The sequence below is a fragment of the Dendropsophus ebraccatus genome, chromosome 10 (genome assembly GCF_027789765.1).
Source record: "Dendropsophus ebraccatus isolate aDenEbr1 chromosome 10, aDenEbr1.pat, whole genome shotgun sequence".
In the NCBI taxonomy this organism is placed as follows: Eukaryota; Metazoa; Chordata; class Amphibia; order Anura; family Hylidae; genus Dendropsophus; species Dendropsophus ebraccatus.
In genome coordinates this window covers 88,346,325-88,371,044 of record NC_091463.1, presented here as the reverse complement: position 1 = coordinate 88,371,044, position 24,720 = coordinate 88,346,325, and the positions used below count along the sequence as shown (strand labels likewise).

Sequence of the window (24,720 nt, the reverse complement as noted above, 5' to 3'; positions counted from 1 at the left end):
TCTGCTCAGCTGCCCTATAACATGCTGCCTGCAAAGTGGGCGATGTTTCAGTCAGGCTTCCTTTTAAAGGGATATTCCCACCTGCAGTAGTTATCCCCTATCCACAGTATGCACATCATAGGTTAGGACTGAGATTGTGGGGACCCTCTGTGGTTGGACCCTCACGATCTCCTAAATAGGGGCCCTGAAATCCCAGCTGAATGGAGCTGCATGTCGTGCCTGAACACCACAGCTCTATTCACTCTGTATGGAGCTTTCTTTAATGGTTCCATAGAGAATGATTAGAGCACACTGCTCCATTTGGTGGGGATTTGGGGGTCTCCGTTCAAAACTAATAGTTCTTAAGCCCTATTTTGTGCATAGTTGTGAATAGGGCATACCCCTTTACGTCAAGTGACCACCACACAGCAGTCAACATCTGATCTACGATCTGCTTCCCACAAGCCACTGAAACCACATCTCTTCTGAATAACATTTAACACTAAACCAGTGGCAGCATAAATGTTGGTCTGTACAAGCCAAAGGACTTGGAGCCTCTGGTCCCAAGAGCTGACCTATACAGGTGGCCACCGCTCGGGGGATTTGTGGGTGAATGGGCAGACTGGCTCCTGGAATTTGCAGCAAACACAGACGGCATTACATCCATATAGCAGGGGACATCTGATTGTTTTCCCTGGTAACTTAAGGCCCTATTCCACGGAACGATTATCGTCCGTATTCGGCAGATATCGGCCGCTACGGACAATAATCGTCCCGTGGAATAGAGTGCAACGATCAGCCGACATCGTTCATGTCGGCTGATTATTGCAGTCGCTTGTTTTTTAACATGTTGAAAAACAAGCGACTGACATAGCAGCGATCTGCTGCCGTCGCTCCGTTGAATAGGAGCATCGGCAGCAGACGCTGCTATATCCTATGGGCTGCCCGGACGATCAGTGATCACCCGGGCAGCTCCCCGCCGCCCCTCCCGCACTCACCCGCTCGCTGCAGCCGCGTTGAATAACTGCGGCAGCGAGCGGGGAACGAGGAGTAAACGAGCTCTGACATCGCTTGTTTGCTCCTCTTAACGACCTGTGGAATAGGGGCTTTAGGCCGACATGAGGAGGGGTCAGACCAGCGAAGTACTCCGCTATGTCCTGTATAGCACACAAGGCACTGATGAAGAGGGAATAAAGTGACGTCCCCCTTTGTGGCCACTTTGCAGAGAGTATTAACTTGCTTATCATTGTGATTTCATGTAAATAGTTTGGAAATCCTAAATTGAATAATCCCTTTATTGGGTTCACGCATTGTATTCTGTCAGTGTTTAAAGGTGGCCATGCATGTTGTCTGTTGAGATAGGAGGGGTAAGCCGCTGCCAGACAGCTGATGTCGGCTTACTCCTACCAAAACAATGGGATCAGGCAGTGACAATCCAATACCACTGACCGTGTTGTTCACTGACATCTGTTGGTGGTAAGTCTGTAGGCCACCATACACCCTGGACACTTGGCAAACCCCAACGTGGCTGACTAGTCTAAGGTGTCTGGGAAGCTTTTGCCAAAACTATAATGGAAGATCTTACGCCCACTTTCAATTTTTGACAAAAAATACTGACCAAAATATGTGTGAACACAGTCTTAGGCTGCCTTTACACAGAGAGATTTATCTGACAGATTTTCAAAGCCAGGAACAGACTATAAGCAGAGAACAGGTCATACAGGAAAGACTGAGATATCTTTTCTTTTTATATCCATTTCTGGCTTTGGCTTAAAAAAATCTGTCAGATAAATCTCTGTGTAAAGGCCCCCTTACAATAAATTCCCCTGCTACACTGTATATACCAGTAGGGTTGAGTGGTAACACCCCGGCCACCTGCAGCCACTACATACAACCTTCAAGGGGAGCTTTATAAAGTTGTCTTCATTAAACCCCTTCTAGTGGTGGCTGTGACTCTGTCAGAACAGAGCACCGACCCCTATACTGTAAATTCTGTACATCACGTTTGATTATCCAGCATATGATGTGACGGAAAAAGCTGAGAAATAAAAAGTTCTACGAGCGGATTGTGATATGACTTGTTATAAAAGCTGGAATTCCCATAGGCTGGACAGTGATGTTTAATATCCTGAATCTATTGGTTTATATACATTACAGTGAGGACTCTAGATCAGGGGGCAGCTTGCTGATATCCGGGATGTAGTACAGTCGTGGCCAAAAGTTTTGAGAACGATCTGCTGCCCTCTGGTTTTTGTGTGTTTGTCAGATGTTTTTATCACATACAGAAATATAATTGCAATCATATTATCAATAACAAAAGCTTATATTGACAGAATGAGTTAATGCAGCAAGTCAATATTTGCAGTGTTGACCCTTCTTCAGGACCTCTGCAATTCTCCCTGGCTGCTCTCAATCAACGTATGCACCAAATCCTGACTGATAGCCGTCCATTCTTGCACAATCAATGCTTGCATTTTGTCAGAATTTGTTTGGTTTTTGTTTGTCCACCCGTCTCTTGATGATTGGCCACAAGTTCTCAATGGGATTAAGATCTGGGGAGTTTCAAGGCCATGGACCCAAAATCTCTCCATTGTTGATCACCAAACTGCTCTTGGATGGTTGGAAGAAGTTGCTCTTGGAGGACATTCTGGTACCATTCTTTATTCATGGCTGTGTTTTTAGGCAAGACTGTGAGAGAGCCGATTCCCTTGGCTGAGAAGCAACCCCACACATGAATGGTTTCAGGATGCTTTACAGTTGGCATGAGACAAGACTGGTGGTAGCGCTCACCTCGTCTTCTCTGATTAAGCTGTTTTCCAGATGTCCCAAACAATCGGAAAGGGGATTCATCAGAGAAAATGACTTTCCCCCAGTCCTCAGCAGTCCACTCCTTGTACCTTTTGCAGAATATCAGTCTGTCCCTGATGTTTTTTCTGGAGAGAAGTGGCTTCTTTGCTGCCCTCCTTGAGACCAGGCCTTGCTCCGAGAGTCTCTGCCTCACAGTGTGTGCAGATGCCCTCACACCTGCCTGCTGCCATTACTGAGCAAGCTCTGCACTGCTGGTAGCCTTATCCCGCAGCTGAAACACTTTTAAGAGACTGTCCTGGCTCTTGTTGGTCTTTCTTGGGTGCCCTGGAGCCTTTTTGGCAACAATGGAACCTCTCTCCTTGAAGTTCTTGATGCGATAGATTGTTGACTGAGGTGCAATCTTTCTAGCCGCAATACTCTTCCGTTAGGCCATTTTTGTGCAGTGTAATGATGACTGCACGTGTTTCTTTAGAGATAACCATGGTTAACAGAAGAGAAACAATGATGCCAAGCACCAGCCTCCTTTAAAGTGTCCAGTGGTGTCATTCTTACTTAATCATGACAGATTTATCTCCAGCCCTGTCCTCATCAACACCCACACCTGTGTTAATGGAGCAATCACTGAAACGATGTTAGCTGGTCTTTTTAAGGCAGGGCTGCAATGATGTTGAAATGTGTTTTGGGGGATAAAGTTCATTTTCTAGGCAAACATTGACTTTGCAAGTAATTGCTGTTACGCTGATCACTCTTTATAACATTCTGGAGTATATGCAAATTGCCATTTTAAAAACTGAAGCAGTAGACTTTGAAAAAATTTATATTTGTATCCTTCTCAAAACTTTTGGCCATGACTGTAGTAGATCAGGGAGCAGCTTGCTGATATCCGGGATGTAGTAGATCAGTAGTTTTCTCCAGCACATTAGGCTACATTCACATGAACTGATACTATGGCGAATCAGCACTCTCTGCATCATCCTTTATGATGATGCTGTGAGCTCCGGAACGGTCAGATCTTTTCACTATAGTACTGACACATACAGCAGTGCAGAGATTTATCTGTTTCGGTCTGTGCATGGACTATGTACTACAGAATGGACTGTCAGGACTCCCACCATCATCATTCCTTATGATGTCAGTCCGCTCTGTAGCACATAGTCCGTGCACAGACCGTATCTATGGAACGCGTGAATAGGGCGTTAATCGGGGTCCTCATTGTAACTGCCATAGTCTCTTCTGCACCAGAGTTCCCAGCACTGTAAAGAGAGCTCTGCAGATGTAGGGTTCAGGGTACTGTCTATTTTTCAGGGTGTCCACGCTTGTGTATGTTACACACTTTTGTTAATGTTTTTGCTTGTATAATATACTGGATGTAAAGTCAGTGATGTGCGTCTCCTGGGTGCTTCTGGGTAGTGTACAGCTAAACGTGTCCGGTGTGGTATAGAAGGCTATACGTTGTGAGCAGTTTAAGCTCTCCCCTTACCCTTAGTGTCTTATTTAAAGGGGCCTGAATGTTTGTTGTTTCTTCTCAGATTAATATATGTTCCTTATGGCGGGTGAGGGATTCCCTTCCTATAAATTGCAATAAACGCAAAGCACTATTTACTAAGACTTGCCTGTTTCTTGTATTCTGTGTTTTCTGCATACAAGTCGTGAAGGCACAAGATAGACCTCATACTCTGTTGGCCTTTATAGGAGCGCCCCACGTACCGTGCGTCTCACATTCAGGCCTCACACTACACCATACTCAATGACTGAAATTAAAGGGGAGGTAGAGGTAAAAAATATAAAAAAAGTAATGCATATAGCATTACTTACCTATCTATCCCAGTTTTGAAACTACCAAAAATCCATTTGTTTAGGGGGGGGGGGGGTTGTTCTCTATTGTGTTTCTGTACTTCCTGGTTGAGCAGTTCTACACAGTACTACAGGTTGCACAGTGCAATACTTTCCCTCAGCTGTTCATCACAGTTCCCCCACCCCGCCCAAAGCTGTTGCAGAACATCTAGGCTGTGTTCACACACTGCAGTTTCATTGTGTTACTGAATTATTTGCAGTACTTTATAATTTTATTGTAGTCCCCCCTACACAGATCAGTTACTACCTGTAACGCCACACAGCACGCTCTATTCTCTACCTGTAACACCACACAGCACGCTCTATTCTCTACCTGTAACACCACACAGCACACTGTATTCTCTACCTGTAACACCACACAGCACGCTCTATTCTCTACCTGTAACACCACACAGCACGCTGTATTCTCTACCTGTAACACCACACAGCACGCTGTACTCTCTACCTGTAACACCACACAGCACACTGTATTCTCTATCTGTAACACCACACAGCACGCTCTATTCTCTACCTGTAACACCACACAGCACGCTCTATTCTCTACCTGTAACACCACACAGCACGCTGTATTCTCTACCTGTAACACCACACAGCACACTGTACTCTCTACCTGTAACACCACACAGCACACTGTATTCTCTACCTGTAACACCACACAGCACGCTCTATTCTCTACCTGTAACACCACACAGCACGCTCTATTCTCTACCTGTAACACCACACAGCACGCTCTATTCCCTACCTGTAACATCACACAGCACGCTCTATTCTCTACCTGTAACACCACACAGCACGCTCTATTCTCTACCTGTAACACCACACAGCACGCTGTATTCTCTACCTGTAACACCACACAGCACGCTCTATTCTCTACCTGTAATGCCGATATTGGAATAAAGAAAAGAACTTTTTAAATTTAATTTAATTTTTTTTTTCATCTCCACGCACGTTATGATCAGGCATCTTTTAACTTTGAAGTTGAGCCCCACAATAAGGAGTTATATATATTTTCTTACATGGGATATACTGTGTATGCCTTGTTTTTTCTCCAGGTTGGGTTATCCAGCCAAGTCTCCTGTGACATCATGCCCTGCCCCCTGTCTGCATCATCACCCTGTGCTCAGCAAACACACACAATGTGAGACAGATGCATGGAAGATTTGTCTCCTAAGGGTGCGTTCACACCTACAGGATCCGCAGCAGATTTGATGCTGTGTTCAGTTATTTAAATGAAATCTGCTGCGGGATCCGGTAAGTGTGAACGTACCCTAAGGTGGGAGAGCAGAGGGAGCAGGAGACAATGTGGATTGGCACATAGGCCATTTTTCTTCACTTCCTGGGTTTCAAACAGCAACTAGTGTGGCAAAACCACGCAGATATGGTAATACATTGTACAGACACATCTATATAACTTTTACTGTACTTTTAATAGAAAACAAATTTTCCTTATGTGGAGTTCCCCTTTAATAAACTTACACATCAAAGTGGTAGCTTTATCCTGGACCACTACTGCTCCACAAGCCATAGACTGGATATTAAAAGGGTTATTTGGGCTTAGACAAACCATGGCTCCTTTCTTGCAGAAATGGCACCATCTCTGTCCTCTGGTTGTGTGGTATTACAATTCATCTCCATTCACTTCAATGGAACTGAGCTACTGCAACAACATACATAATCTGAGGACAAGAGGGGAGCTGTTTCTGGAAGAAGGCAGCCATGGTTTAAGCCTGGATTAATCCTCTTTAAATGCAGGAGAACAAGTGTGGATTCGGGTTGGAATGTTGGAGATCAATTTGTGTAGCAGATCGGCGCTCGTTTACTAAGCCTATTACACGGCTCAATTATCGTTTAGCAAGGGCTGCACGGACATTGTTAACAATATCTGTGCAGCCCATGCCCTAAACTGTTCATACATTACCTCTCCCCGCTCCCAGTCTCCTCCTGCCAATCACTGACTGCTGTGGTCCTGGCTAGTGATTGGCTGAGCAGCCTGTCAGCTCAGAGAAGCTGCAGTAAGCAGAGGGTAGGAGAAGACCGGGAGCGGGGAGAGGTAATGTATGAACAGTTTATTAAATTTTATTATACGTAGCCATGCACGGTTGGTGGACAATAATTTTAGGTCTGGACCTAAAGATTTCATCGGCTGATCGTTCTCTATTACATGAAGTGGTAATCGGCCTGATTCTGAATCCCCATAGAGGTCTGGGATGAGACTGTGGAATATATATATATACGATATATAGGGGGGCGTCTCTCTCCTCAGAATAAGCTCATCAGAGAAGGTGATGATTGATCTTATATTTAGCCAATTCAAGCAGTGACGGGAAAGAAGCTTCTATAGGGTCAGGGGGCTTGGGGTACAGAAAGAACTACATGTCCACTATACAGAGACTTTAATGCACACACTCCGGGAACACGTGCAGATACATTATAATGTGGCTTATAGATAGGTGGTGCTGCATGCTGCGCTCTCACTGCTGGCTCCGGGACGGGTCAAACAGAGGATTGTGGACTTCCATCTCTCCTGTCTGTAGAGGAAGAAGTGACACACTATCAGGGAGTGATCATGGGGGGAGTGGTGGGGTTTATAACTTTAGGGGCCTATTCCACGGAGCGTTAATTGGCCCGATTCCGCCGATTATCGCTCCGTGCAATAGAGACAACGATCAGCTGATTATCGTGTCATCGGCTGATTGTTTATTTAGGTTCAAACCTAAAATCATCGGGCACTGACCGCGCATCGCTGCGTGGAATAGCGATGCGCTGCAGGCGACCGATGATTTCAAAAGCACCATACTTCACCTAAGCATGGTGCAGGTCTTCTCCTGCGCTCCTTGTTCCTCCCGGTCCTGCGCGCAACAGCAGCTTCTGTGTGGCCTGTCTGAGCTGACAGATCGCTCAGCCAATCACTGGCCAGGACTGCCATGGCCTGTGATTGGCTGAGCGGTCTGTCAGCTCAGAAGCTGCTACTGCGAGCGGGATCGGGAGGAAGAAGGAGCACAGGATAAGACATGCTTAGGTAAAGTATGGTGTTTAAACAAGGGCTGCAAGGACATCGGTAACTAGGTCCCTGCAGTCCTCGCTAAACGATTATCGGGCCGTGTAATAGGCCCAATAAATGAGTGCCGATCTAGCAGATCGGCACTCGTTTACATTATTGATTGGGCCCCCATTGGCCTGTGGAATAGGACCCTTACTCACTGGGGCCAGTCCAGGACACTCGTAGATGTCAAATTCCTCCACCTCCGAGTCCGTGGACAGCTGCTGGCAGGGCTTCTTCTCTGAGCTGCTGCAAACAAGAGACATGGTCAGAAGTTAGGAAGACAGGGAACCACCTGGGTGACTGATGTCCATTCAGACTGCTCTTTACCTCTCCTGTGCCTGGAAGTGCTTCTTCTGAGCGCTGTAATGCTGCATATAGTGGGACATCTGATCCGCTGACTGTAGGGAAGGAAAGAAACAAAATTCAGGAGCTTATAATTCATTATACTCGGAGCAAGACGTTCACAGCGAGTCCTAGAGGACCATAATCAGGTTGGGGCCACAGTCACACATCTGTGGTCCGGCCCGTAGCCGTGGACCTGCGACAACTAACAGGACTGCAGCTTTATGCAACCTGTAGGAAAGGGCACAGACCTCTATTCAAGATGGCGCAAATGTGGGTTGTACTATGGCTTGCCAGTAATTATTTTTTTTTTTTTACCGACCAGCACACAGACGTATGTGTGTATGGGACCATAGAAATGAGGGGGTCCGCAGACAGATTTAACGGGGCCGAATAAGAGGAAATTCCCTGTTGTACTCCAGTGGTGGCAAAACTATCACAGTGCCTAATGGGAGTTGTAGTATTTGCGCAGGTTGGGTAACACTAGTCTTGAACCAGTTTTAAAGACTCTCTTAAAGGAATTATCTAGGATTAGAAAAACATGGCTGCTTTCTTCCAATAGACAGTGCCTCACCTGGCCTTGTGTTGTGTGTGGTATTACATGGCTCTATTAAAGGGGTCGTTCACCAAAAATGTTTTTCTTTTTGCTTCAATTAAAAAATCTCAAGTCTTCCAGTACTTATGAGCAGCTGTATGTCCTGCAGGAATTGGTGTAATCTCTCCAGTCTGACACAGTGCTCTCTGCTGCCTCCTCTGTCCATGTCAGGAACTGTCCAGGGTAGTGGCAAATCTCCATAGAAAACCTCTCCTGTTCTCAGGAATGTAAAGAATACACCACTTCCTGCTGGACATACAGCAGCTGATAAGTACTGCAAGACTTGACATTTTTAATAGAAGTAAATTACAATTCTCTGGCACCAGTTTATTTGAAGATTTTTTTTAAACTCCCCTTTAGCTTCAATGGAACTGCAATACCAGTCACTAGGGATGGTCCGAACCCACCGAGGTTCGGGTTCGGCTGAACCCGAACGCTCGGCATCGGATTCCCGCTGTCTGTCCGCTCTGTGCAGCAAGCAGATACAGCGGGAGGACCGCTTGGAAAACTGGGATACAGCCTATGGCTATGGCTGCATCCCAGTTTTTCAGGCGTTCCTCCCGCTGGATCCGCCCGCTGCATGGAGCGGACAGACAGCGGGAATCATTGCGGAGGGTTCGGGTTTATACGAACCCTGTCCGAACCAGGTTCGGACCATCCCTACCACTCACAATCTAGGGACATGACAACCCCTTTAGGCGTAGTAGTATCATTTTTCAGGCGTAGGATCATTGGGACAAGTGTATGATGGAGGACGGACCCATGTCTCTTGCTGTCAGACTGCTGAACACTGAGCTGTCCTGTCTTCTTTTTTACCCTATCTATCTATCTATCTTTTTTTTTTTTTTAACTAATTGCTTCTATGTACATTACCTTGTGGCATGGGTGCTGCCTGCTGCCCTTATATGCTGTATATGCCATCTCTTGGGCCAGCCGCACTTCTTTTTGTAACCTGAATAGAAAATATACATTAATGGGTGAATATATATTATTATAAACTGTATAGAATCCATATCGAACATAGATATTGGATAACTGCTGGCTACATGATTTACATTTCAAGGGATGGGACCAGGGCTGTGCTGTTTCCCAGTAGTGTACGCCTAATCACAGAACAGTACCTACTCCTCTCTGCTATGCATGACATTCTGCGGGCACAGTGCTGGGAATACTACTATACTACTATGGAAAGAGAAGGGGTTACTGATGTACTGGTTTTACAGGGTGCTGTGTGAGCAGAAAGGAAAGAAACAGCAAAACATGGAGGTGGGTTATGCTGCGTTTACACCGAACGATTATCGTTCTAATTTTCGCAGTAACGATCGCATTTGAGCGATAATCGTTCCGTGTAAACACAGCAAATGATCAAGCGATGAGCGAGAAATCGTTCATTTTGATCTTTTAACATGTTCTCAAATCGTCGTTTGTCGTTCGCTAAAAACGATCGCTTCGTTTAAACAGTCTTTAAAGATTCACCCTACGTGAAAGATGGGCTTAAGCGATCTTAAAAACGATTGCAATTACGATTTTTCTTACGAATTTTCTAACGATTTTTCTAACTATTTATTCGTCTAAACGCTGATCGTCCTAAAAACCAAATCGTTAAACGATCGATTGGGCGAATTATCGCTTTGTGTAAACGCAGCATTACACTGAGCACTCAACTGCTGCTGACAGGTGAAGGAAACTGGGAAATGAGATTACACTGCAGCACTATAGACATACAACAGTAAAGACTAGTATTTGGTTAGATGGTAGGGAAGCCTTGATTTACCTCCACTTACTGTGTTCTGTCTCAATCTTGCAGTTACTAGAGACAGACTGAGCCTAACAACAAGCAGTGAGTAGTAGTCTGAAGACTTGCTGTTTTTTTTAGGATATGGAGCATTTTTGGTACCAAGTGATTTACAAATCTACTAGGAATCACATAAGGGAAGATGTTTGACGCTTTAACTGGTATAAGCACTACTTTAGCTTTTTGTACAGTACATTACCTACCTGTACCAACATGTCGCCACAACAAGTATCCCGGACAAAGCAGTCAGGCTGCAGATGACTATCAGAGCTGAAACATCACAATAAACAAGCACATTGTAAGAAATAAGCATTACGTTACAATCATGGCAAACCGTCCTGCTAGTATCCCGATGTATACCACACACAGAGCACTTCTCTTACCTAGCGGATCGAGCAGATCAGCGATCGCTTGTATTAGGATGTGTTTACACAGATTTATCTGACAGAAACGATAGTATGAGCTCTGTACAATAGGCACTATAGGAGGAGTATACGTCACTACAGGTCCTTCTGGTTTGGAGCGCCATTAATAAGTGCTTTATAACACCTGTGTGTATGAGCCAGTCACAAGTAGTGAAGGGAACCATCTGTCAGGTCCTTCTGCAAATTCATTATTTTACAATGAGGATTACTATGTACCTGACACCCGAGAGGGCATCGAGCGACGTGATGGGGTGCCAAGGTGCCAGTCTACCTTAGCCAGGGGGAAGAATAGCCTGGCTCCAACTCTACCGCCACATACTTTTTAGGGTTTCTGGTGACAGACCCCCATCTAGTAGAACAGTGTGTATGCGTAGACCCCATCTAGTACAACAGTGTGTATACGTAGACCACATCTAGTAGAACTGTGTGTATTTGTAGACCCCATCTAGTAGAACAGTGTGTATGCGTAGACCCCATCTAGTAGAACAGTGTGTATGCGTAGACCCCATCTAGTAGAACAGTGTGTATGCGTAGACCCCATCTAGTAGAACAGTGTGTATGTGTAAATAAAGGGGATTACTTAGTGACATTGTCTGGTTCATCTCGCCCTTCTTCCTCCTGCCCAGCTTCCCATCTTTCATCTGAGGAGGGAATGTTGAGGTGATCATTGCAGCGGCGCGAGCATCCGAGCTACTCTGGAGGAGTCTGGGTTTGTCTTCAGTAGGTGGAAGATGCGTTGATGCGGTAGTGGTGGTCGTGGTGGAGGACACTGAAAGAGGAAAGTCAAGGAGGATCACAGAGAAAACATAGCTAAGAAACAACTAAGGCCTTATTCTCACGCTCCGTAATCCACAGACTCTATGGAGTGTGAAGCTGCGCAGTGGGCTTGGCTGCATGGCTGTATCACTACAGTGCTGCGAATATTTAAAGGGGTAGTTAACAAAACTTTTTTATTTCCAATCAACTGGTGCCAGAAAGTGTAATTTACTACTATTAAAAAAATCTCAAGCTTCCAGTACTTATCAGCTGCTGTATGTCCTGCATGAAATGGTGTATTCTTTCCTGTCTGACACAGTGCTCTCTGCTGCCACCACTGCCCATGCCAGGAACTGTTCAGAGCACTAGCAAATCCCCATAAAAAACCTCTCCTGCTCTGCAGACTGGAAAGAATACACCACTTCCTGCAGGACATACAGCAACTGATAAGTACTGGAATACTGGAGGTTTTAATAGAAGTAAATTTCAAATCTTCATGGTCAGTAGTTCCTGTGAATTACAGAGCGTGAGAATAAGGCCTTAGGCTCGATTCACACATCTGTAATGCTCTCCGGATCCGCAACTCTGCACAGGACTACAGGTATGCATGCATAAGGCTGGGTTCACTGCGGTTTTATGAGGACAAAAACAGATGCAGTTGTATGCCAGTCATCAGGATCCATCTTCCACTGACTTCTATTCTAAAAAAAATTGAACCAAAATTGCGCACACAAAATAGTGGTCGACCACATTTTCCTGTACGTTAAAATTACCGTATTTTTCGGTGTATAAGACGCCTTATACACCGGAAAATGTTAACCCCTGCCTGACTGCAGCCCTGTTTAGGTCAGGCAGGGGTTAACTGCAGCTAAATTAAAAACAAACAGTTAACTCCCCTGGGGCCCGTTCCCGGCCTCCGTGCGCCTCCTGTCCCGTTCCCGGCGCAGCCAGTGTGACGTACACTGACTGCGACAGGATCCCCGAAGCTCTCCCGAGCAGCAGAGCGTCTCATCAGAGAAGCTCTGAGACACTTGGCCACCCGGAGACCTTCGGCTTTGTGTACTTCCGGAGCCTCTGTCATTCTTCCAAAGGTCTCCCGGCATCCGAGCGGCTCCGATGTGACGCTCCGCTGCTCGGGAGAGCTTTGGGGTTCCCCGACGCAGTCAGCGTATGTCACACTGCCTGCGCCGGGAACGGTAAGTAGTGGTTGACCCCATATGGTGGGGATGGGGCCATTTTGTTCGTATAAGACGACCCTCGTCTTCTAAGAAGATTTTTCGGGGTTAAAAAGTCGCCTTATACACTGAAAAATATGGTAAACATTTAAAAACTGATCTGTTAAAACGGAAAGCAAAAACGCAGTGTGAACAGAGCCTAACCGTCCGTATTTGCACAGACCCATTCATTAGAATAGGTGTCCTGCCACTAAGGACCCCACATAGATAGGTCCACTTTCATACTAACCTGTCTCAGTTGGGTTTCTTCTGTGTCCTTTGCTCATTCTGTATTCTTGGATAAAGTCAATGACTGAATCCGGACCCCTGAACTTCAGTCTCCTGCTCACTGAAAGAAGAAAATGGTGAGCAGTGCTGGGGTAATGTACCGGTCACGGGTTATATTCACACATTATATATACAGTCTAGCAATAAGAACAAGGCCTCTCCAAGTGTCGGATACATTCATATTATGCATTAGTAAATGCAAAATCAGATACCTCATACTGAAAAACCTTACATAAAAACAACATATTGCTGTTTTTCTAAAACACCTTTGTCAAATTCCACAATGGATTTAAATATCTGTGTACACGCTGACCTGACAGCTACCCCGCCCGCTGTACCGGCCATTGTGGACGGTAAGGCTAGTTTCACACACGGCAGTTTTTGTGCCAAAGCCAGATGTGGGTTAAAAAGGAATGGGAAATATAAAAGAAAAACGTATACTTCTGCTTCTGGATCCACTTCCGGCTTTGGCTCAAAAACTGTAAAAGCCTGCCCTATGTGAAATCAGCCTAATGTATATACAAGTGCAGTGAAAAAAAAAACATACTAGAAACCCATAGATAAAAATTAAATACACAAGAGTAAGAGCATAAAACTAAGTATAACAATGAAAAAGTTCTAGACATCAAAAAGACTACATGACATGATCCCAGTCATTGGCATAATAACAGGTTTTAGGATATAATATGAGGTAAGGATAAGGCTTCCCCAGGCTGCCAGGGTGAGGCGTGAGGAGATGCCGCTCCATTTGTCCGCAGGCTGTGCAGCATGGGAATCCTGTAAGGAGAGTAGTGTTCCAGGTCATTGAGATCCGTTCCCGGCCTTTCAGATCTCCTTGATCTTGTCTCCCTGAGCAGGTCTATAAAGCCTCTCAGCTGCTGACTGGAAGACTCAGTGATTTGGTCTGTTTGGCCACACAACTGTCTAGCTGCCTGCTGGAGCCTGTTGAGCTCTGCCTGGACCTTGGATTTCTCTTTGTCTTTGTGATTTGGTTTTGATGCCCTCCTCCTGGACTTTCTGACCTTGGTTTGGTATTGTTTTTGGCATTGGTATATTGTTTTTGTGTCTGTCTTGTGATTGTGTTCCTGATATATTCTCCTGGTTTGACCTGTTTAAGTCTGACTTTGTTCAGTCCTTCTCCCTATCCCTCACTTTATTTTAGGAAGGGACCGTCGCCCAGTTGGGGGCCACCATTTAGGGTGGTCGTCAAGTAGGCAGGGAGAGTGGACGGGTTTAGTTTCAGGGCTGCACTCACCCTTTACCCCTCCTGACAATACTGATCCCAAAGGTTCAATAAAATGCACAGCATGGAGGCTCAGATGCAACACCTGACACAGTTAGTGAAAGACAGTGAAGTTACCAAGCACTTTTTTTTTTCTGGAGACAGAAAGCTCTCATTGACACCTTTAGAGCGTTGCGAGCTTGACTTTAGACTTGGATTTTTTTTTTTTTTTTAAACATTCAGTTTGCAGTATGATGAACCAGACCTGGCAGCATTAGCAGAATCTTAGTTACAGACTGTTACCTGTTGAATAGTGGTGTGTAGCTTCTGGCTTCATGACTAGAGATGAGCGAACCTGGAGCATGCTTGAGTCGATCCGAACCCTTGCCATTTGATTAGCGGTGGCTGCTGAAGTTGGATAAAGCCCTACGGCTATGTGGAAATCATGAATATAGTCATTGGCTGTATCCATGTTTTCCAGACAACCTTAGAGCTTTATCCAAGTTCAGCAGCCCCCGCTAATCAAATACCGAACGTTCAGGTTCGGATGGACTCGCACCCGAACCCGGTTCGCTCATCTCTATTCATCACCAATTGAAACATATGTTGGTGTGGTCCCCCCTCCTGAGACTTTAGAAGGAGCCATGACTTTAGCTGTTAGACTGGACTGACATTTTTGGAGAACACAGGAGAGAAAATGAATCCACAATTCCAGCTCCGAGACCATTACTCAAGTGGAGGTAAAAACCTATGCAAGTTGTTTGCCCCTCTCGTCTCCAGATTGGGTGGGGTTTCAAACTCCGTTCCATTGAAGTAAATGGCGCTTAATTGCAAACGCCTGAACTGGAGACAAGAGGGGGGAAAAGTTGGCATGTTTTTGTAGAGCTGGACAACCCCTTTAATAAATCCAACTTGGATCACTATGGGAAACTAAGTTTAACTAGACCATGGAAAATCCAGGCCTGACCCTGAGAACCTCTGGCCGTGCACAATAACTTGTATTAGGGATGGGTATGATGGTATGGGGATGGAAATATTTCACTGTAATGTAATGGCATTCATCAGAGACCACATTTTTGGTTTATAATGCAGTTAAGAGATGGGCGGTGAATGGTAGGCGCTCGCTGTGGGCAACAAAATAACACAAGGTTAATCTAGTCTGCATTGTGTATTATCAAGTGACTACAAGGAGAAAAACATGATAGTCCTGATGCTGATCTCAGTAGTTGCTCTCAATGAGACAGACAAGTCATACTGCCACCTATGGACCAAATAAAATCCTGCTGCCTCCTATGGGCCAGAATAAAACTGCTATAGCACTGCCCCCTATGGGCAAAAATGTGTCAACCGATCATACCTTGTATTTCACATCTTCCAAATTCTGATTCTTCAAAGTTGGGCATGCAGGGGCCACATTGCTGACTGCCCGCAGGACACATTTCTCTGTTCTTCAGCACACAATCCAGGTTTGAGAGACAGCGACCGTGCACTGAAAGTGAACACGCGGTTTATAATACAGTGTATCTAAAGATTATTGGTATCCATCATAATCATACACTGGGCATACACGTTGGACACTTCCCCCAATATCTACCTTCACAGACACTGCTTGGTTGTAATGTGAACAATCCCTTAGGGCCCTATTCCACTGGACGATTATCGTTCGCATAATCGTTAACTATTTCAAACGATCACTATTGCGAAAGACCTGAAAACGTTCACTCGTTTCCATGGAACGATAATCGTTACTTATGATCGTAATTGCGATCGATTTTCTTCAATATTTATTCGCTATTCGTTCGTATCTATTGCGAACGACCGAACGATGTCTTATTCAATGCAAACGATTTGCGAACGAGCAACGATAAAAATAGGTCCAGGTCGATCAACGATTTCTTGTTCGGTCGTTAATTGTTTACTGCATTTCAACCGAACGATTATCGTTTAGATTCGAACGACTAAACGATAATCTGAACGATAATTGTCCGGTGGAATAGGGCCCTTAGGCTAGGTTTGTATGCTGTAAATTGGGCTAGGTTCACCCTGCGTTTTTGCTGTTCATTGGACCTGCTTTAAAAGTTTAACGTACAAAAAAAGATGGTCAGCAATATTAAACGGATTTTTTTTTTTTTTTTTAATGTCTGTCAATATGTCGGATTTTGATGGATGACATACAATTGCATCTGCCCCCCCCCCCCATGAAAGGTATCCGTTAACTGACAGCAAAAACCCAGTGTGAACCCAGCCCTACCACCTCTAACCTGCTCCTTATTGCATCCACAGCTCTTGTCAGTCCCTGCAGTGCTATAATACAATGATTATACAGTAATATACTCCTAGAATACCAACAGAGCATCTGCAATGTGCTCTATCCTAAAATATTGTGGTTTGTGCTGGTGCTGTTAGTCCGGGTTCACACTACGTTTTTCCAAACTTTATTTATTTTTTTTTTTCGGACACAGGTCATCTTTTTTGTGTCCATTTAAAAAAAAAAATCCAATTTTGATCTTGTGTTATATCCTCCTGACTATAAATATCGAGGCTATAGTTTAGCACCATACTACTTGAATCACTCTATATTACAAGCCTACTGTATCTTAAGGATAGATCATCCATTAAAAAAAAACCCTTTAAGTAGAACCATCTGTGTATGAAGACCCATGGAAAGTTTAACCCAATGGTCTGCTATCTGGTTGGGCCGACACACAGGACTATATATTGGTGGCTATAAAGATCCCATAAGGGTCCTTTAACCCGTTGCATCTTAGGAGATGTAGTCCATCCACCTCCCAGTTTGCAGATCACCTCTCCAGTTTCCATGGTGCTTCTTCACCGACGCACAACCATAGTTTTGCTCTTTGTTAATACAACATGACTTCTTTCATGTCAATGCTGTCACTCCACACGTACAAACCAGAAGATAATGTACTTTACTTATTAGATTCTGCCCGGGGCTGACGTTTTCTACGTTTCCCTGGCAACAGCATCAGTCTAAATACAGGAAATGGTTAGTGAGGTCAGAGGAGGAGGGGGGGGGGGGGCTGCCGGGTGCAAAAAGATAGCTAACAGGTAAAAACAAAAACAAAAAAATCCTATAAGATAAGTCCGTCTTACCTGTGACAACGGCCATGAGTAGAATAACCTGAAGTCCGGCGATCACCATCCTGTCCTTAGATTAACACATGAAGATGACCTCTCGATGATGCACTAACGCAGTGCAGCACTTGCATCCATGCACAATACGATGCAGCGTAAGTCCCCACACACCTACATACATATACGGCTCATAGGATACCTGTGGGGGCGTGCAACAGGTGGGCAGTGGTTGTCCGCGAGGCTACAATAGATAGGTTTGCATGCGCTATAAGGGGTTAATATGTGCGTGTAATACCATAAAGTGAGCTCTTCATATGGTATAAGTATTACAGATATCCATACGGGCTGATAATACACACTATTACGCCTAGAAGTCTCTATGCATGTGCCCTACTCCTGAGCTGTGTAATGTGTCCCTGTCCCCTTCCTCCCCCTTGCTGTGTGGAGTCCTGGTGCGGAGTGTTTATTTATCCCCGGCTCTGCGCACTGCTATTTCTTTATGAATGGAGCGGTGCGTGGGAGGGGGCTGAGTGTCTGTGTGCAGAGCCTTGTGTCATCCACCAGACAGGCCAATGGGAGACGGGATGGAGAAGAGTGGATACAGACTCCAGCGCTTACAAATCATCTTCTCACCACAAATCCTGAATGGAAACGATTTTTAGTGATGGAAATTCCAGCGACAAATCTGTCACGTGTGAATTCCCCCCCCAAAAAGATCCCTTGGATACAGCAGGTTGGGCCTGGGTTCATATCTAAGGTCTCCAGTATACCAGCTATGACCACATACATCTTGTAACGTGTGGTAACAATTCCTTTATGTTGTCCAACACCATCTTATTTTGCAGCTGCTTAATTTGGTCCCTGTCCCCATTCGGGCTCACATTCTAAATCCACCTATCTGTATGTTTTTGGAGTGTTGGAGGAGACCATGCGCACACGGGCAGAACATACGAGCTCCTTGCCACCATGCTGTGTTCCTTTAGCTTTCAGAGAGTCCTTTACAGGTCTGCCTAGTTATTGAGCGGTTAGGAAACCAAGGATAAATCGCTATATAATGGATGTTGCTTGGGAACAGTGTTCTTTCTCTGCAGCGCCACCATTGGCAGACCGAAGCATAACACTGTGTATATACAAATCAATGGGTGGTCTGTGAAATACAGGACAGGTCCTCCAGGGCAAGAGATGCTCTGTGCAAATAGTCGCCAGCAGGGTTCTTATTAGCGGATGCCCCTCACATTACCCTGATAGTCTCATGGCTGTAATTCGAGGGTGAAATGTTTTTTTAAGGGGTTAGGGGAAAAAATGTCTGTCTTCCAAAAACAGCGCCACCCCCCAGGGTGTGTATATGTGTGATTGCAGCTCAGCTGCATTGAATTTAATGGAGCTGTAATACCACACACCACCTGGGCACAGCTGTGGCGCTGTATCTGGAAGAATCTCTCTCTCCTACCCTTTGGCGAAGGGATAAGTTTATACCCCTTTTAATTCAATAACACTAGGCGCCCCAGATATGGTCACACTGGCTATATAGAAATACATAACCTCTGCTTCCACCTTCCTACTACTATACTATAGCTACTGAAAGTCTGAATAGTGACCAGTCAGTGGGTGCTTAGAGGAAACTTACAGCAGATGTGGTTGGTAAATGAATAGTAGGGGCCGTATTTCTGATGGTTACATGCAGGGGCGTAGCTAAAGGTTGATGGGCTCTGGTGCAAAATGTTAGCTTGGGGGCCCCCCATCTCGCCCGTTTAGGCAATGTCATATCTAACATTATATCCAATTACTCTAATGTGTCACCATGTTCTAATGCACTGCCACTGCCTCCACCTCATGTACTGCACTACTGCCCCCTATAATTAATGGACTGTACTGTGTCATTGTCTAATCATTGTATTCCAATTTTTGACTCTCCAGCTGAAAAACTACAACTCTCATCAAAAACTGCCAGTTGGAAACGATGGGGGTTGTAGTACTGCAACCTAAAGAGAGCCACATGCTGCAAAACTACAACTCCCATAATAAACTGTCAGGGCACGATGAAGTTTGAACTTCTGCAACCTGGAGAAGTCACCTGATATCACCTACAGTCCTATGTAACACAACAGATAAGTGATATCCCTCTGAGTACAGATAATGTAGTAGTCACCTGCAGTCCTATGTAACACCACATAACACAGTGGTATCTCTGAGTACAGATAATGTAGTAGATTTCACCTGCAGTCCTATGTAACAGCACAGATAACACAGTGATATCTCTGAGTATAGATCATGTAGTAGCTGTCACCTCGGGGCACCCCTACTAAATGATGTTCTACAAAATAAGAAAACTGTCATACAGTGACTCACAGGTGACGTCCTCTTTGATCTGAGGCGTCACTTTTCCTTTTCCTCTCCATCTGGCCCAGACCTCCATGATGATTCCTTCCAGATACGTTTCATCTTTTCAGAACCTGCAAGACAAACAATTTAGGCTCCGCACATTTCTAGCAACTTCCTTTCCTTTCTCCCTCCTGTAGGCTCCCATAGTAACTGCGCTGTGTGGGATGCCCCCTGTATGTAGGATCCCCTGCTGTGCCCCCTGTATGTAGGATCCCCTGCTGTGCCCCCTGTATGTAGGATTCCCTGCTGTGCCCCCATGAGCTAATAATGCCTCCAGAGGTGGCCCCCATGAGCTAATAATGCCCCCAGAGGTGCCCCCATGAACTAATAATGCCCCCAGAGGTGCCCCTATAAACTAATAATGCTCCCAGAGGTGCCCCTATAAACTAATAATGCCCCCAGAGGTGCCCCCCATGAACTAATAATGCCCCCAGAGGTGCCCCCCATGAACTAATAATGCCCCCAGAGGTGCCCCCCATGAACTAATAATGCCCCCAGAGGTGCCCCCCATGAACTAATAATGCCCCCAGAGGTGCCCCCCATGAACTAATAATGCCCCCAGAGGTGCCCCCATAAACTAATAATGCCCCAATATACTAATAATGCCCCTAGAGGTGCCCCCATGAACTAATAATGCCCCAGAGGTGCCCCCATAAACTAATAATGCCCCCAGAGGTGCCCCTAAAAAAACAAACATCATACTCACCTAATTTGCGCTGTGGCTGCAGGCAGCAGCTCTTCCTCCTCTTCGGGCTCCATCTTGCGAGCCGCAGGGACGGGACTTTCGGCAGGCGTGATGACGTCACATGATCACGCCTGCTGGAGTGGTCACGTCCCGGCCTCCCATAGGCTGCTGGTATGAAGTGCCGGCAGCCTATGGGAGAGAATACAGGAGGAGGACGCTGACAGGTCCTGCTCCTGTATTCTGATCGCTTTAATGTTCCGCCTGCTCACTGTGCGGGCGGAACATCAAAGCGATCAGTGCATCCCGAGAAGCTGCGCGGCCGCAGCTTCTCGGTATGCTCAGAGACAAGTGGCAAGGGGGGCCGTGCGGGCCCCCCTAGTGTTGGGGCCCGGTCGCCATGGCGACCGCTGCGATCCCTATAGCTACGCCACTGGTTACATGTGCCACTCCTGGGTATGGGGGAGGGGGGTGTCATTCCCTGACCCACACCTGATAACTGATGAGGGGACTACTGGCTGTTGCTGCGGTGTATTTATGCGGCTCTTGTGTATTATGGTAACTCGGCAATCTTGCTTCGCTGTTCTCCGTACTCCTACAGAAGTAAATGAAGAGAGCTGCTCTCGTGCAAAGCCAACTCCATTCATTCTCCACATAGCTGCAAGTATATGGTCAGGGGCGTAGCTAGGATTCATGGGGCCCCATAGCAAAAAACTGTATGGGGGCCCCCCTCCCCTACACACTAATGTGTAAGTATGTAAGTGACCCAGTCTTCTCTTACATGCTGCAACACAAAAAAGGGTTAATACAGAAGACAATTAGCTCTGATAACCCCTGACCTCTGCAGGAACTCAGAGAACAGAGGTCAGAGGTTATCAGAGTAGTCAGGTAGAGAGCTAATTGTCTTCTGTATTAACCCTTTTTTTGTTTTGCAGCATGTTAGAGAACACTGGGTCACTTACACACTGCAGTAAATAAGGGGTTAAGCAAAAAGACACAGGAGGCTCTTATCTTCCCTGGGCCCCCTCCCTCCACAGGCCCCATAGCAACCGCCTTCCCTGCCTCTATGGTAGCTACGCCACTGTATATGGTGTATCCTGTGGATATGGTACACAGTTGTGTTAAGCACAGTATGTGGCATAAGGGTCAGTACACATGTACAGGATCTGCAGATATCAATGTAACTAAACACTGCATCAAATTGGCAACGGCCGATCTCTTACATGTTCACCGGCCCATACTGCCATATTGGCCAGATGAACATCATTTTCCTCTGTTTAGATTGCGGGCGCATTTGGAGGCCAGAACTAGGCCTTGGCTGAATTTTTTTGAGATGGATGGACTGGGAAGAGGTCCTGATAAGTAGGATATACATCATATCAGGTACTTCCCACTGGTTACTGAAACTCTCCCTCCCTTGAAAAAATAAGTGGCAAAAAAGACAAATTGAATTATTCCGACATATAACTATAAGTCTTACACTACACCGTCAACTCTTCTCTCCCCTCCATATAAGGAGGAAAAGCGTCCGTCAGTACTAAAGATAAAATGGAACACGTAGCCGTTCTTCGTTGAGTTACACATAGATGAGATGGGGTGCTCACTTCAATATAAGTGTTTATCAGGATAGCAGAACATTAAGCATGAAGGGCATTCATCATTAAAATCTTGCAGCTTTATTAGTAGTAAACTCTAAAACGCCTTGCAGATGGCGAGGGCGCCGGTACATTCACAATAGTGACAGCTGTTTCCTGCACGTAAGTGCGCATCATCAGATGTAGTCTACACCCACGGGCCCTAGGCTATATGTCTTAACCCGTGCGTGCGTACAGTGAACATGTGAACACAGTATCTTAACCATACAAATTAAAAACAATCAATATAGATTCTATATTTGGAGCAATAACTGATAGGTATAGACATGCTACACAAACATATTAAGCTCAATTCGGTCGTTCATGGCCCTTGGACCCTGTGCATTAGTCTCTAATTTTTATTCCTCCTGTAGAAGTCTCTTGACATCCATTTCTGGGTTTACCTGTATTTTCTTTAGTCCCCTGTAGTATCACCATTATAATTTTTCATCAATGTGGCTTATAAGTCTAGAAGCCCCCCCCCCCTTTTTTTTTTTTTTTTGTCCTTAATCTTGTGTTCATAAAAGCGCCTGTTCAGTTGTCTTGCCTATATAGAAGGCACCGCACTTACACACAATGGTATACACTACATTGCAGGTGCAGCAACATATCAAATCATTTATATTGAAGACTATGCCCCCTACTGTCACTGATTTGCCAGGCAAAAATAACTTGCACCATGAACAATTGCCACAACGAAAGTTGCCTATAGGTATGGATTTCTCTAACAAAGTTTGTTTTCTTTCCTTCGTATTTTCTTCTGACCAGTTTATCTTTGAAGTTTACACATTTTCTAAATCTTACGAATGGTTTACCCATATAGTGTCCTGTTGTTGCAAAATCGTCCTTCACGATATCCCAATGTCTGTCTATAGCAGTGCGTATGACATCAGCCTTTGGGCTGTATTTAGAGGAGAAGGAAAATCTACTTTTTCTATTGAAGTTTTCTCTTTCTTATATTTTTCCTAATCATTTTCAAAAGGTTTTCTTGTGTGTTTAAATGTTCGTTGCTTGGCCTGTTCTAACTGAGCTTCTGGGTAACCTTGTTCCATCAATCTGTTCTATAGCCTGTAATAGGTAGAAGGAATCAGAGTAGTTTATACCTCGCAGCCGTAAGTATTGGCTATATGGTATGCGATGGATGGTAGCTTTCGAAATGTAATAGTGAGTTAGTAACAGTTGACTTTCGGAATGCTGTAGTTTCTATTTTACCTTGTTCCATCATAAGTACGTCCAAAAATACCATCCGAGAGGAAGCCACCGTGCTGGTAAGTCATATTTATATCATTAATCCAATAATTTAACCATTTTTAATTGTTTTCTGTGCTTTCCCATAGCATAAATATATCATCCACAAATCGTAAATACAATTTTACAACATTTCGTTTTCCAAAGTAGCCAAACAAAGGTTAGCGGAGGTACATGCGATGGGCGTACTCTCGCTTTGGACGTTCCAATCCCCATGAAATATAAAAGCATTATTTTGTAAAATGAGCCAGAGCGACTCAAAAATCCTGTGAACTCTTTTCTCTGATTAGTTTCACTCAGCAATTTTCAGTAATGCGTCTCTACTAGAACCTGGAGCATGCTGGAGTCCATCCGAACCCGAACGTTCGGCATTTGATTAGCGGTGGCTGCTGAACTTGGATAAAGCCCTAAGGCTATGTGGAAATCATGGATATAGTCATTGGCTGTCTCCATGTTTTCCAGACAACCTTAGTGCTTTATCCATGTTCAGCAGCCCCCGCTAATCAAATACCGATCGCTCTGGTTCGGATGGACTCTGACGCGAACCCGGTTCGCTCATCTCTAGTCTCTACCTGCAGAATGGGGTATACGTCTATAAAGGCTTCAGAAGTAAATGGTACACAGGAGTAGATCCTCCTGTTCTCCTGGCACTCCCTGTCCTTGATGGCCATCAAGAATTCATTGGTATCTTTTACAATGACAGGAGTGTTATATCCTCCATTACCTTTCTTTTAAATACGTTATTGCTCATTGGTACTACTGGTGAGAAGGTAGATTTTAGGTCCCCTGTGAATGGTCTTTATTAGCATTTTCCTCTATACCATCGACATTCACTTCAGTGAGTTCTAATAGTGTATTTAGGCACTCAATATCTGTTTGGCTACCGCAAAAAAGATGCCGAATTTACCGGACTAAACAGGTTTATCACCCTCTAGTGTAGCATCCGAGGTCTGCATGGGATGCACAGAAAAAAAAACTGCTGTAATTTTCTGATGGCCTTATATAAGTACGTCATTCTACTGGGTCAAATTTCTCAGAAAAATTCAAACCTTTGAATTGGACTGTACATCGCTATTCCATTCCACAGTGGTTAAATTTACAACAAGTGGTAGATCGTCCACATTCTTGTATGCATTTTGTTTCCAGGTTACAAGGCCAATATATCCATATAGTTCTTCACCAGATTCCCCAAGGTAGGAGGGGGCAAAGGTTCGATCAGTCCTTTATACTACTGAGAGTTCTTCTCCTTGACCTCCATAGTGTACTATCTCTTGGTTTTTGTTGTAGTTTTCTTGCATGCACATGAAATAAAACATATAATTAGTCTTACAATTGGAAAATTCTGTGAGCAGCCGGC

General features: G+C 45.0%; 1 protein-coding gene across 2 annotated transcripts; it reads right to left on the bottom strand.

Annotated features, from left to right (window-relative positions):
- Window positions 1-6,938: 6,938 nt before the first annotated feature.
- Window positions 6,939-17,856, bottom strand: LOC138765728 (neural proliferation differentiation and control protein 1-like). 2 transcript variants are annotated; one of them, XM_069942750.1, is made up of 9 exons: window positions 17,436-17,856; window positions 15,679-15,810; window positions 13,062-13,160; window positions 11,422-11,610; window positions 10,620-10,686; window positions 9,495-9,573; window positions 8,012-8,082; window positions 7,843-7,930; window positions 6,939-7,169 (listed from the first exon to the last, which is right to left on the bottom strand). In XM_069942750.1, exons 1-9 carry the CDS (start codon window positions 17,482-17,484, stop codon window positions 7,113-7,115), a joined length of 831 nt encoding a protein of 276 aa, XP_069798851.1. In that variant the 5' UTR covers window positions 17,485-17,856; the 3' UTR covers window positions 6,939-7,112. The 2 variants fall into 2 exon arrangements, with proteins under 2 accessions (XP_069798851.1, XP_069798852.1); XM_069942751.1 differs by having other exon boundaries at window positions 7,843-7,927.
- Window positions 17,857-24,720: the final 6,864 nt, after the last annotated feature.

Coding starts and splice junctions, on each gene's coding strand:
- LOC138765728 (XM_069942750.1), bottom strand. CDS start 17,484: ATGGTGATCGCCGGACTTCAGGTTATTCTACTCATGGCCGTTGTCACA. Junction 9,574..10,619: donor GTGGCGACATGTTGGTACAG/GTAGGTAATGTA, acceptor TTTTCTATTCAG/GTTACAAAAAGAAGTGCGGC. Junction 8,083..9,494: donor GGCAGCACCCATGCCACAAG/GTAATGTACATA, acceptor CCTTCCCTACAG/TCAGCGGATCAGATGTCCCA.